The sequence below is a fragment of the Ceratotherium simum genome, chromosome 33 (assembly GCF_057802395.1).
Source record: "Ceratotherium simum simum isolate JZ-2026a chromosome 33, ASM5780239v1, whole genome shotgun sequence".
Lineage (NCBI taxonomy): Eukaryota > Metazoa > Chordata > Mammalia > Perissodactyla > Rhinocerotidae > Ceratotherium > Ceratotherium simum.
Window position 1 is genome coordinate 12994157 of NC_141932.1, and position 13352 is coordinate 13007508.

The 13352-nt window shown below is 55.2% G+C and overlaps 2 protein-coding genes across 4 annotated transcripts; one reads left to right on the plus strand and one right to left on the minus strand.

Moving 5' to 3' along the window:
• The first annotated feature begins 22 nt into the window (after positions 1 to 22).
• On the plus strand, positions 23 to 9019 carry TULP2 (TUB like protein 2). 2 transcript variants are annotated; one of them, XM_087421402.1, is made up of 13 exons: positions 23 to 718; positions 963 to 995; positions 1435 to 1486; positions 1897 to 2023; positions 2628 to 2765; positions 3018 to 3134; positions 3953 to 4074; positions 4742 to 5053; positions 5952 to 6064; positions 6578 to 6692; positions 6778 to 6876; positions 7112 to 7283; positions 7577 to 9019. In XM_087421402.1, exons 1-13 carry the CDS (start codon positions 660 to 662, stop codon positions 7708 to 7710), a joined length of 1593 nt encoding a protein of 530 aa, XP_087277528.1. In that variant the 5' UTR covers positions 23 to 659; the 3' UTR covers positions 7711 to 9019. The 2 variants fall into 2 exon arrangements, with proteins under 2 accessions (XP_087277528.1, XP_087277527.1); XM_087421401.1 differs by lacking the exon at positions 3018 to 3134 and having other exon boundaries at positions 7112 to 7662.
• Positions 9020 to 9085: 66 nt separating this feature from the next.
• On the minus strand, positions 9086 to 12755 carry PPP1R15A (protein phosphatase 1 regulatory subunit 15A). Of its 2 annotated transcripts, none has more exons than XM_087421400.1 (3): positions 12530 to 12755; positions 9939 to 11793; positions 9086 to 9518 (listed from the first exon to the last, which is right to left on the minus strand). In XM_087421400.1, exons 2-3 carry the CDS (start codon positions 11787 to 11789, stop codon positions 9168 to 9170), a joined length of 2202 nt encoding a protein of 733 aa, XP_087277526.1. In that variant the 5' UTR covers positions 11790 to 11793; positions 12530 to 12755; the 3' UTR covers positions 9086 to 9167. The 2 variants fall into 2 exon arrangements, with proteins under 2 accessions (XP_087277526.1, XP_087277525.1); XM_087421399.1 differs by having other exon boundaries at positions 9939 to 11798.
• Positions 12756 to 13352: the final 597 nt, after the last annotated feature.

The following is a 13352-nucleotide window of genomic DNA, read 5'->3' on the forward strand; positions in this document are numbered from 1 at the left end:
GAAGCCTGATTGGTCCACGCTGGCTCCAGGCCCCTTCGTCACTGCCTAGCGGCTCCGCCCCTTGTCGAAGTCTCTTGCTTGTTCTCGAAAGCCTCGTCTCCTTTCTCGGAAGCCCTAACTCTTGACGTCGTATTTCCTGCCTTCTAGGCGAAAGGAGAGCCGATGCTTTCAAAGAGAACTACAACTCCCTGCAGGCAGGCCGGGGGAAAATGAGTCAACTTCCGTGGGCATCTTGGCCCCTTCGCCTCATGGGAGTTGTAGTTTTCCCATTTATTTTCTCCCCAAGAAGTGGCTGCGAGTTACAGATCGGTAGCAATTGGCACAGGTCACCTTATAGTTTCTTATGTAAGAGAGAGGTGTAGAGCGAGGCTGCGATGCGGCCTTTCTTGGGTCTCTTTAAGGAACACCCGCATACCCTTCCAATTCAGAACCCCCGGGAGCCCGGTTGCCTGGTTGCAGCAGAGGCCCGGGGTCGTAGCTTTGTTGGAAGTGGAGCTTGGGGGAACAGGAGGGAGGGGATCAGGGCAGGTCCCTTCCCTCTGAGTCCTCTTTCTTCCCCTGCTTACTTCCCAGAGACCCATAGATTAGGTCCTCAACCTCCAAAGAGAGGGTTAGGTATGTTTAGAAATTGGCCAGAGAGGCAAAGCACTGAGGCGTGAATGTGGAAAGCCTCTCCAGGCATGAGAGGAGGAGAAGGAGTCTCCAGGACTCCAGGCAGGTGCGTGCTGGGGGTCTGGGGTCACTGGGGTTGGGTGTTTGAGGTCCTGAGTTCCCGTGCCTGGGTGTAGGAGAGATGTTTTCGGGGAGAGAGAACTGAAATCCTGGACCCCTGATAGTGATGAAAGCTGGAAACAGGCTGCCTGGGTCCAGGAGAAAATTTAAAGCTTAAAATCAGGTGTTGGAGGGCAGAGTCCATTGGGATGTTGGGTCTGGGTCCTGACTCCCCGTTCTTTCTTCTCCAGAATGTCACAGGAGAATGACACATGGAAAAAAGAGTGAGTGGGGAAACGGGATGGGCAGGGATGGAGATGGGGCTGCAACCGGGAACCCAGAGTTTGATTCTGCCCACATCCACTCAGCTCTGACTCCATGACGGTATTTGCAGGTTCAACACCATCAGCCTTGTAGGAAGGGGCTGGGGGCCTGGACTTCTGGGTCCTACCTAAAGGCAGGGAGCTATGAAGACTCATGGGTCTGGAAGAGGAGGGGCAGGGGGCTTGGACTGCTGAATCCTGAGACAGGAGGGGCCTGGGAGCTCTGGCTCCCGGATTCTAGACAGGCCAGTGCTGAGACAAAGCTTCAGAACTGGGGGAGCAGGCTTAGGCTCTGCCCCTTCTGTGACCTCACAAGTGCTCAGAACCCTAAGTTGGGCAGGGGGAAGGAGGGGATGGGGGTGCCCTGCTTGCTGTCACCATGAGTCTGCATCTCTCTCAGGGCTCTAGGGGATGAGCTCATCACCATGAGGCTGCAGAAGTTGGAACAGCAGGTACTAACCACCCAGGAACCCTGCCACCCCCACTCTTTCATCTTCCATAGCTCCCCAGGAGCCCCATCCCCAGGACTTGCTCTGGGACTCCTGGCCTTCCTTGGCTCTCTCAAGTGCTGCACCTGAGAAATGAGAAAACAAGAACTCGGGATCTTAAAGAAGTAAACCTTGGTGATGAGTCTCCGCAATTTCTAAGGAACAAGGGCTCTGGAGGGCAGGACTCCTAAGTCCTGGGGGAGGAGGGGACTGGGTGCCAGAACTCCTGGATCTGAGGAAGGAGGAGCTGAGTGATTAGGGCCTGGACTCCTGGACCTCTTCCACGGATGCAGGCCTCCCCTTGCCCCAGGCCCCTTAAACCCATCTTCCGGTCTGGTTCCTGGCCCCCACACTCTCCTTTCCCGCTCCCACAGCGGCGGCTGTTTGAGAAGCAGCAGCGAAGGAAGCGCCAAGAGCCCCTCATGGTTCAGGCCAATTCTGACACTTCCCTGCGGCACAGGCGACTGCAGAGGCGAGAGGAACGCCTCTCGGGTGGCTGCGGTGAGGAAAGGTTCCTAGGGTCTGTCAGGGGGGTAGGCCTGGAGGGAGGGGTCCGTGGGAGCACGGGGGCGGGGCCTAAAGGGCTCAGAGGAGCCTGGTGGAGCCCTGGGCGGGGACTTGGTGGAGCGCGTGTGCGAGGCCCAGAAGAGCCCGAGTGACCGACCGGTGGGGGCTCAGGGGCGGAGCCTTGGAAAGCCGGGGACTGCCCAGAGGGTGCGGGGGTGGGGTCTAGAGAGCCCGGGGGCGGGGCCTGGCAGAGTCGGGGGGCGGGGCGTGGGAAAGCAGCGGACCCGGTGGGGAGGAATCTGAGGGCTGAAATTGGCAAAGCCCGGGGGCGGGGCGAGGCCTGGGTAATTGAGAGACAAGGTCCCGGAGAGACTGAGAGCCCGGTGTGGGATCGTTTACGCACGGAGTCCACAACAATTTAGCTGTAGGGCCGTGCTTGTTTGAGTCTTAGGATGGAGTCTGGGTTCTGAGTGTGTCTCGGGGGTTTGGATGGTGAATCGGGGGCCGTGTCTGAGAGCTCAGTGAGGAGGCGGATCTTCTTCGCAGAGTACTGGAATTTGTACATCGTGTTAATGAGCGTCGCCGCACCTTTTCCCAGGCCTCGGGAAACCTTTCCTCCAGGAGAACGTGCCCGAGACACATGTGCGCTCTGGTGCCCGCAGTGACCTGAGCACCGTGAGCTGCAGTGGAGATGGCAGCCACGAGCGCGGTCCCATGGCGTCGCCGACAGAAACAGGTAATTTTAAGGCCTTGGATCGGCTATACACCAGAACTCCACTCCCACTAGAACCCAGGAGTCTGGAACCTCAATCCTTGCTCTTTAAAGAACCCAGGAGTCAGGCCCCCACAGGCCCCGTCATTCACCACACCAAGGAGTCCAGGTCCTGAACCTCCTCCTCCAACACCCGAGAATCTGAATCTCCAGCCCTTTCCTCCGTGGTACTCAAAAATCCCGTTCTCCAGTCCCACTCCCTATCCTGACTACCAGAGAGTTCCGATCCGGAGCTGGAGGAAGTCTCCGTGGAGGATGTTCCTGTCTCTCCCCCTCCCTGTAAAGAGCCTCCGGGAACTCGACGCAGAGGTTGGCCAGCCCGCCAAGGATCTGGTAATTTTGGGGACATTAGGTGAAATTTGGCCCCCTGGTCCATGTGGCAAATCCTCCCCCTTTTTTGTAACAGCTTTATTGAGATATATTTCACATACCATACAATTCACTCATTTAAAGTTTACAATTCCATGTTTTTTAGTATATTTACAGAGATGTAAACATACTAAATCAATTTTAGAATATTATCATCACCCTCAAAAGAAACACTGTACCTTTTAGCTGTCTCCACCCCCGTCCTCCCATTTCTCCCAGCCCTAGGCAACCACTAATCTACTTTGTCTCTTTAGATGTGCCTATTCTGGACATTTCATCTGAATAGAATAATACAATTTATAATCTTTTGTGACTGACTTTTTTGTTTAGCATGTTTTTAAGGTTCATTTATGTTGTAGCATTATCAGTATCACATTCCTTTTTATTTCTTAATAATATTCCATTGTAGTGACATTTCTTTTTTTTCTCATGACACGACCAACGATTTCAATAACAGGACTCAAAGGTCACCTCAAACTCCACTCCCCCCTCCCTTTTTAGTTTCCCAGTCTCTCTGATGTTCTCTCTGGGACAAGGGAAAGGGAAGACTCTAACCCTTCCCTGTCCTTAGACCCAGGGCAGTCCGAGACTTCTCAGCCCGTGTAAACCGCGTGTACATGCGGGAGGAGGAGAATCTGGCAAGTGAAAGCGATGAGTAATAAGTTGGGGCTGGAAACCCAGGAGTTCTGGCCTTCTCCGGCTAGCACTGGTGACCTTTTCCCAAGCTCCTGGAACCCAGGTGTCCTGAGCTCAGTCTTCTTCCGGCTTCTTCCACCCCTTAGGGACCAGTACAGAAGACGAGAGCGAATCTCAGGATGTTGGAGATGAATACGAGGCACCCAGTCCAGAACCAAATCCTAGAGTGGTTGGTTACGGGGGATGTGGAGACTTGACCTCCAGCAAGGTGGGAGGTGGCCCAGCCAATCAGGATATTGGAGGAGGAGGGCCAGCCTTGGACTTTAGAAAGGGTGGGGCTAAAATTCTGCCGGCCAATCAGAGGCCCTTTTTACTGGCGGGTGGAACCTGTTATGGTTGGGCTGGCAGAGGCTCTGCGTGTGTACCTTCTATGAAGTCAATCTAGAGGATTTGAAAAATGTGAGCATATACATTGAAATCCAGCCCACTAAAAGGCAGCGAGCTTTGGAGAGGGTGAAACAGAATGGTCAGTCGGCACTCACTTTGGTATTGATCAAAGTGAGATAAATAGCTTCAGTTGGGTAGATCTGGGCCGTATTGTATGTTATCTAGACCGAGTCTACACTGGTTTTAGTTGAATGGGCGGTGCTTTCAAAGGGATTCTCCAATCGGTAGATGGAGTGGGTGTGGCTGCAGAGGGAAGCTAATGGTGTTGGCCAATCAACAGATGATGAGGGCTTGGCTGGGTGGGCCCTTTGAACGAGTTGGCCAATCAGCAGGTGGCCGAGATGTTTGACCAATAGGCACAAAACATGGTCGACAGAAGGCGTAACCCGGAACTGGGATGGCCAATCAGTAGTGGGCAAGGCTGCCCGGGGGGGGGGATGTGGGCGGGTCTCGGCCGTCCCTCAACTTAAATTTGACGCGTGGGCTAGGGCGAAGACCTGGAAGAGGAGAAAGGGGAGTCGGAGTCTACAGTGAGGAACTTCGCAGGAGCGGCCGACGAGGACGCGTCCGAGGCCCCAGGAAGCAAGGGCGACGTGGGCAGCAGCGATGTGGGGAGCTCGCCCCGCTCGCCTCCCTGCGCCCCAGGCCCTCGGCTGGGCGAGGACATAGAAGCGTATGTGCTGCGGCCAGCGCTGCGTGGCCGCACGGTGCAGTGTCGCATCAGCCGCGACAAGCGTGGCGTAGACAAGGGCATGTTCCCTCTCTACTATCTCCACCTGGAGGCGGCGGACGGCTGGAAGGTGCGGTCTGGCAGCCTCGGGAGCAAGCCCCACCTCCCAGGGGCAGATCCTGCCCCTTTCTGAGCGAGGTCAAGACTTTCATGAAGCTAGGCCTTGCTCGTCATTGAGCTAGGACGTGTCAACTCCAAAGCCACGCCCTGTCCCTCACAGATCTGGGCTCCTTTCCTTATAGAGCCCAGTCGCAGGGGCCTTACCCATCCCATCTACCCATTTACTCTCGAGATGGGCCCACCTTATTCAAAGTCAGGCCAAGCCCTCTCAGGATCGAAAACCTTACCCCTTACAGACCCTCTCGCGGTATTGGCCCCACGTTTGTCGGTCCAAGTCTGGCCCCTCCACTGAGCCTCTTTGCTATTAGGCCCCACCTAATCCTGGGATAAGCCTTGCCCCTCAGGAACCAAGCCCCTCCCCTCGTGGATTTCCCATCCAGACCAAACCAGGCCCCTCTCAGTCTGGCCATTCTCTCTGTATGGCCGCCTCTCCTCAAGGCAATCTATCCCTCCCGGAAAGAGGCTTTTCCTCTACTTGGTGCCAGACCTGCTTTTCCGGGATGAAACGCTTACTGAAGTACTGCTGCTGTGTTCCAAGTGAGGGTCTTCCCTATTCTCCAAAGCCAGGCCCTGCCTGCCAGTCAGGTTCTCCCCTGACGGCTCAGCCTCGACCCCGGACCCAGTGGCGGAAGGAATGAGGGGGAGATATTAAGATATGAAGCTCCCCTTCAGGACCCAGCAGATGACTTCCTTCAGTGAGAACCGCATCTCCCAGCAAGCCTTGGGACTCTTATTAGTCCATTATCCTTTCCTATGTGGTGGGGACATGGTGTTTCCTTGTTTTTGGACCCCTAGCCCTAGCCAGATACCAGAAATCGGTTCTGATGGACTGTTCCTCCCATCCACAGCACTTCCTTCTGGCTGGGCGCAAAAGAAAAAGGAGCAAAACCTCTAATTACCTCATCTCCCTTGACCCCACAGACCTGTCTCGGGATGGGGCCAACTTTGTGGGCAAAGTCAGGTGGGCAGAGCCCTGATGTGTGTGAGAAACAGGTGGCAGGGGGTCTGGGGGTGGGGGGGGGAAGGGGACAATTGAACTACATTTCCCGGTAGGCCATAGAGCACAAGTTCCACCTGCTCTAGGGCCTTTTCTCTTCAAGACTGATGGGTTTTGTAGTTCTTCAGGTTGTAGCCCCAGGGTGGTCGGGAATAGAACTGAAGGCTTTGGAGCAGAGGCTGGCATTTTAAGACATTTGACTTCTTGAAAGGCAATGGGCTGGGCCTCCAAGTTCCTGTGGGAGAAGAGGGCTGGGATGTGTGAGTTCTTGCATCCTAGAAGGTAGAGCATTCCTAAAGGGCCAAGGCAGGAGGCTAAAGAGAGGGGGCTGGGACTGTGATACCTGGAAAACAGAACATGAGTCTTATGTAGAGGATTGATGGGAAGAGTTGATGAGATGACATGGGACAGTACTTAACGTGCAGCAAAACAGTAACAATTATTATTTTTATTCTGGCCACTTCCCTCCTGGAGCAGATCTAATGTCTTGGGTACCAAGTTCACTATCTTCGACAATGGGGTGAATCCCGAAAGGAAGAATTTCGTCTCGAAAACTGCTCGGATCAGGGAGGAGCTGGGGGCTGTGTGTTATGTGAGTGTCTGGAAGACGAGAGAGAATGGAGCAGGACAGTGGGGAGGGAGAAAGAGCCAGGCCAACTGGAGCATAATATCCTCAGGAGACCAACGTCTTGGGATTCCGAGGGCCCCGGAAAATGACTGTGATCATTCCAGGAATCGACGCCCAGAACCAGAGAATCAGCGTCCAGCCACAAAATGTGAGTCAGCTAATGTTGAGAATCTCTGCGTCAGTGGGAGAGGAAGGGCTGGGGGACTGCCCCTACGTCCTAAGGGAGGAGGGGACCGATGGATTACAGGTCACATGTGAAGCCGGGAGGAATTTGTCAGACTTCTGTGCCTCGGGGAGGAGAGACTAGGGACTCAAAATGCTGAGTCCAGAGAAAAAAAGCCAATTGGTGGTAGATTAACCACGCCCCCTACTTTACCTTCTAGGAACAGGAGTCGTTACTGAGTCGCCTCCAACGGGGCGCCAGGCAGGGGCTAGTCATGCTGCAAAACAAGGCTCCATCGTGGAGCGACGAGAGTGGCGCCTACGTGCTCGATTTTCATGGTCGAGTCACTCGGGCCTCGGTCAAAAACTTCCAGATCGTGCATCCGGATGACCGTGAGCCCCTTGGAACCGGTTTACCTGGGGATGGGGGCGTGAACGGGGACGGGGGCGTGAACGGGGACGAGAACTACCTCTCCCATCAGCACTTGAGCGTTTTCCTAGGCAGGGCCGACTCCACGCTGTTGCGAAGCCTTTTGGGAACTGTAGTTTACAACGGCCCTCAGCGGGTTTCCGGGCTTAGTAAGGGCGCCGCACAGCTTCTTGGGAGTCGTAGTTCTAGCAGCTCAGAGGCCCGCGGCCGAGACAGCAGGAATCACGCGAGGCTTAGTTCCTGACTTCCTCCGCAGCGAACTACCTGGTCCTCCAGTTTGGCCGCGTGGACCCAGACACGTTCACCATGGACTTCCGCTTCCCCCTTTGCCCGCTCCAAGCCTTCGCCATCTGTTTGTCCAGTTTCGATGGGAAGCTGGCATGTGAGTAATCCAATGAGATATGATACTTTCATCACCTTCTGTGCCTGCTGCTTTGGAGAAGGGGCCCCAGCGTGCCGCCTTTTGCACCGCCGTACTAATGACCAACACTTGTTAGAACGCCCCCTGGGTGCCCAGTCCTGTGCTCTAGGGATCGGACTGTTCAGCAGCATCTGCTCTTGTGGGACTGAGAGTAGATTGTGGGAGATGGGTCTTCAACAACAAAAAATCAAAATGCTCATCTGCTTTGAAGGAGAAAAGCACGTGGAGGCACAAGTCGGCTGGGTCAGAGCAAGGCATCTCTAAAGAAGTGATTTTCATACATCTGAAGAATCACCAGGAACTAGCTGAGCCAGAGGGGTGAGGGATGGCAACATGAGGCAGTAGGCACAGCTCATACCAAGGTCTTAAGGTGGAAGGGGGCTTGGTCTGTTTGGGAAAATGAAAGGAGGATAGTGTAGGCGGAGACTGGGGAACCAAGGGAGAGGGGCAGGGGATGAGGCTGGGGACCGCGCAGGACATTTGGGCCCCTCTTGTTTGAACTGCTGGACAGATCTTATGAGCTCAGAGAAGAGTTCTAAGCTGGAGGCGTAAACTTGGATGGGTAATTGAAGACACGCACGGGTGAGAGAGAATAATTCCAATACTAGCTAATGCTTACAGAACATGTTATTTGACAAGCATTGTTTTAAATGTGAACTCCTTTGGGGCCTTACCATCCCATAGGGTACGTGCAATTGTTAGCCACAATTTACAGATAAGAAAATGGAGTCTGTGGACACAGGGCTTATAAATGTGAAATCAGGCAGCTGAAAACCTTGAGAAACTCACCATGTCAAGGCCAGAAGGAGGATGAGTCTTTATATTCCAGGGAGGCACAGAAAACTGGGGGTTAACCCTTTGTTAGGGATCAATGAGTCTAGCTCTCAGCCCCTTTGGGAAGATAATTGTCCCAAGTTTAATAAAATTTAGGTGGAAGCCAAAGAAAAACTAAAAAACCCACCAGACCTTAGTTCAAAAGCTTCAGGACGAGAAGAGACCAATTCGAGGGATGATGGGAAATGTAGTTTATCCTATCTTTGAGGCACTGCCTTTTAAATTTTTATTTATTTTTCCCCCAAAGCACCAGTAGATAGTTTTATGTCATAGCTACACATCCTTCTAGTTGCTGTATGTGGGACGTGGCCTCAGCATGGCCGGAGAAGCAGTGCGTCGGTGCGCGCCCGGGATCCGAACCCAGGCCGCCAGTAGCGGAGTGTGTGCACTTACTGCTAAGCCATGGGGCTGGCCCTGAGGCACTGCCTTTATGCTATTCCCCCCAACTACTTCCGGGACCCACAAGCAGTAGATATTGTCAGTTCAGAAACACACGATGACATTGCTCACTACAAATCAAAAGGCTTTATTCCTTATATAAACCAACACTTAAAAAAAAATAAATAGTTAATAACAGGTAAACCACATGATCTTAGCCACGCCTCCCACTGAGGTCCAGGCAAGGAGATACAGACACATAAGAAGGGGAGGGGAAGGCCACAGCATGGCTCAAGGGCGTGGCCTGGACGGAGCATGTCTGCAAGGCATGGGTAGGGGCAGGTATGGTGGTCAGAGAAGGGGGAGAGTTCCCAAGACGTGCCCAGGCTCTGGCCCGGGCGGCAGGGGTGAGGCAGGGGCCCAGCTCCTCTTGGGCCCGGGCGATGCGGTGGGCGAAGCGGCTTCGATCCCGGGCCAGCTGCTCCCAGGGGCCCCGGCGGGCGGCCTGGGCTGGTCCTGCCCAGACAGCCAGGAAATGGATAGTGACTTTCTCAGAGAACCGCACCTGGAGACAGACCGGCACAGCCACCAGGAGACAGGGATAGAGACACAAGATACATGTGGCCACAGGTGGGAGGGGAGGAGAGAGAGAGAACCAAACAAAAATTAGTTACACAAAAATGCTTGCTATCTCGCCAGTCACCTGCCCGCCACCAGATTCTCATCTGACTCACTAAGGGTGGATGTGGGTTCCCTAAGGGTGACGTGAGCCACAGCTGCTCCCTCCTCCCACAGGGGCCCAGCCTCTTGCAAAGGATTGCATTACAGTGAACACAGCTCTCCCAACAGAATTGACATGCAACCCTCTGCAACACACGGGGCACTCAGGAGTTGGGGCCTCCAGCCCTCGGCACCCAGACCCAGGAGTTCCAGCTCCCAGCCCCCTCCTTCCTAAGACCCAAGAATCTGACCCCTCAGCACACACCTTTCTGGCCTTTAGGGGAGTCTCGGGGTCCATTTCCCGGGTGGGAGTTTCTGCAGACTTGAGCCGCCTTTGCAGTCGGAGGGGCAGCTGAGGAGGAGCCCAGGGAGGTGGCGGCTTCTCTCCAGGTACATAGATGGCCACTCGGAAGGGGCAGGGCCCAGCTTCTCCCCACTCCTCAGCAGCGTCCCCTCCCTCTGTCTCCTTTCCAGGTTGATATATCCGGCCCCTGAGGAGGGCGCTCTGGGCCTGAAGGGAGGGACTTGGCCCTGAGACAGCTGCTTCTGAATCATCGTCATCCTCATTCTCTTCCTCATCCTCATCTTCCTCCTCTGTGTCCTCTCCTGGCCGATACACCCAGGCCCTGAGGAAGGCACTTGTGGGAGGGATGGAAGAGGGACCCTCAGCTGCTCCCTGTTCCTCAGCTGCTCCTGAATCACTGAATTCATCTTCCTCCTCCTCTGTGTCCTCTCCTGGCCGATACACCCAGGACCTCAGGAAGGCACTTCGGGGGGGGATGGAAGAGGGACCCTCAGCTGCTCCTGAATCACTGAATTCATCTTCCTCCTCCTCTGTGTCCTCTCCTGGCCGATACACCCAGGACCTCAGGAAGGCACTTCGGGGGGGGATGGAAGAGGGACCCTCAGCTGCTCCTGAATCACTGAATTCATCTTCCTCCTCCTCTGTGTCCTCTCCTGGCCGATACACCCAGGACCTCAGGAAGGCACTTCGAGGGGGGATGGAAGAGGGACCCTCAGCTGCTCCCTGTTCCTCAGCTGCTCCTGAATCACTGAATTCATCTTCCTCCTCCTCTGTGTCCTCTCCCGGCCGATACACCCAGGCCCTCAGGAAGGCACTTGTGGGGGGGATGGAAGAGGGACCCTCAGCTGCTCCTGAATCACTGAATTCATCTTGCTCTTCATCGTCTTCCTCTGTGATCTTAGTGGGTTGACACTGCCAGGGCCTGAGCAGGGGCCTCTGGGCTGGAACTGAGTGCGGCTCTGGGTCAGCTTCTCCGTTCTCAGCCTTTTTGTCCTTCTCCTCCTCAGATTCCTCTCCTGAACGACACTCCCAGGCCCTGGGGTGGGAGCCTGCAGTTGAGGGGGAAATGGAGGTCTTCGTGGCTTCTTTATTTGTTCTTTCTTCTTCCTTGGTTGCTCGATCCTCTTCCTCCCCTGAACAATCTACCCAAGCTGTGGGTTTGGATCCCGGAGATGAGGAGGAAGTGGATGTTCTGGGACTTTCTTTGTTTATAGCTTCTCCATCCTTCTCCTCCTCCACCACTGGACAACACTCCCAGTGTGACGGAGGAAAAGAGAACGTGATGGCTTCTTTATCTTCAGCAACTCCTCCTTCCTCAGATTCCTCCTCCCTAGGAGGGTCTTGCAGGGTTCTTATCAGAAGGCTGGGGCACAGGGGAACAGGCTGGCCATCTATAAATTCACTTCCCTGCTCTCTAGGGACACTGGTGGCTTCCTCCTCACCATACTCTTCATCAGCATCATCTGAGAGTCCCCAGGCTTCAAGAAGAGAACTGTTGGCTTTCAGGTCAGGGCAGGTCCCCCATGATGCTTCTCCATCCTCCTCAGTTGCTTCACGGTCTCCAGCCTCCTCTTGAGGGTACCTGCCCCCGGGGGCATGGTGGGTGGCCAGAGAAGCCTTAGTTTCTCCCTCCAAGCCAGCTTCTTCCTGCTCTGCACTCGTTACTGCTTCCACGAGCCAGGGCTCTGGAGATCCTGGGCCCCTCAGGCGGCTCCAGGCCCGGCTGAGGAGGCCCATCAGCGGGGAGAGGAGGAGGAAGGGGTGGGCATCCTTCCAGGGGGCAGACTGATGGGGCACTTGGCCTGGGGCCATCTGTCTGGGCTGGGAAAAAGGCAGGAAAAAAGGGAATAAAGTTTAGAAGCCATTTAGGGGATAGCATCAGGGAATGACCGTGAGTCACAGCAACAGAAGTAGTAACACAAATAGCAACGCAGAGTCCCCGCCCACATTCCTTTCTAATCCCAGCCACTCCCCATCTCTCTCCCGTGGTTCTCACCTCTCCTCTCAATACCCAGGAGTCTAGGTCCCCAGTTCTCTCCTTCCTTAGACCCAAGAGGCCAAGCCCCCAGCCCCATCTTCCCTCAGACCCAGAAGTCCCGGTCCCAAGAAGTGAGAACGCAGGTCCTCTGCTTGCTTCCCGTGGGGACAAAGTCCTAGTCCCCGGTTCTCGCATCCTCCTGAGGATCGACAAGTCGGGCCCTCATCACCCTCTTCCCACAGAGACTCAAAAATTCCGACTCCCATATGGTTCCTTCATTGGAGACCCAAGAGTCTGGCCCCTAGACCCCTCCTCCGTTAGGCTCAGCACTCCAGGGTCCCAATCCCTTCTTCTTCCTAAATCCGAGCCCTGGAGTCCGTCCCTGTCCCCCACGCCTCCCCGGACACAAGAGTTCTAGCTCCCAGGCCCTCCTTCCTCAGGACCCAGGAGTCCCGGCACCCGAACCCGCCTGTCTCGGTACCCAGAAGCCCAAGCTCCCTCCTCATTACCGACCAGGAGTCTGATCCCCAGCCCCCAGCCCCTCGGGACCCAGGCGTTCCGACCCCTCACTCACCGGCTCGGGGCTGTGCGTCACCCCGGGGGCAGGAGCGCGGGCTCGGTCTTCCACAAGCGATCGCAGGTCCGGACGGCTCGGGAGGCCAGTGCGTTCATTTCGCCCTCCGGCGTCGGGTTCGGGGACTCAAGTCACTCAAGACACCAAGCGCTGTCGCGACAAACGGACGCGGAGTCGTGCCAGAAGATACATGCAGTCAACAGCTGGGAGCCAATCAGCTCTGACGCCGCCCGCGAGACTTTTATAGTCTAACGCGGCCGGACGTGATGACGTCACGAGGAGAGGCGGGGTTTCGAAACGAAGACGTGGGGGAAGGGAAAATAGGGTTGGAATTCTCGCGGAAAGTCCGGGCTTTGTGACGTCACGGCGGAGTTTCGGAGCGTAGCCACGCCCGGAAGCAGGCGAGCTGTCAATCAAACGCGTGAATGGCTTCAGCAGAGAGGGACGTCTCTAAACTCCTGTTCCAGGCAAACGCCTTCCCTCCCCAATTTAACCAGCAGGTCCCAGTCTAGACTCTCCCACCTTCACGTCCTCCCCGGTGTGGGATAGTATTATTGTTTCCATTTCGCAGATGAGGAAAGTGAGTCTTGGGAATGAAGTTACTTGCCCAGGGTGGTCACAGTAGAGTCTAGATTCATTGCAAATGAGAACAAGAATGTCAGCACTCTGAGGGCAGCACTTGGGTTTGCTCGGTGCTTTCTTCTCAGTGCCTGGCACACAGTAGGTGCTCAGCAAATATGTAGTGAGTGGATACTAAACCAAAAGCTCAGATCCCTTCCTGGCCTCAGGCACAAGATTCCACTCCTCAATTTCACCTGCTTCA

Bases quoted from the DNA above. Each gene is read 5' to 3' on its own strand.
- TULP2 (XM_087421401.1), top strand. From the start codon at position 660: ATGTGGAAAGCCTCTCCAGGCATGAGAGGAGGAGAAGGAGTCTCCAGG. The intron at 2,024-2,627 runs GTGAGGAAAGGT...ACCTTTTCCCAG, and splicing joins ACGCCTCTCGGGTGGCTGCG to GCCTCGGGAAACCTTTCCTC. The intron at 6,877-7,111 runs GTGAGTCAGCTA...TTTACCTTCTAG, and splicing joins TCAGCGTCCAGCCACAAAAT to GAACAGGAGTCGTTACTGAG.
- PPP1R15A (XM_087421400.1), bottom strand. From the start codon at position 11,789: ATGGCCCCAGGCCAAGTGCCCCATCAGTCTGCCCCCTGGAAGGATGCC. The intron at 9,519-9,938 runs GTGTGTGCTGAG...GTCTGTCTCCAG, and splicing joins CTCCCCTAAAGGCCAGAAAG to GTGCGGTTCTCTGAGAAAGT.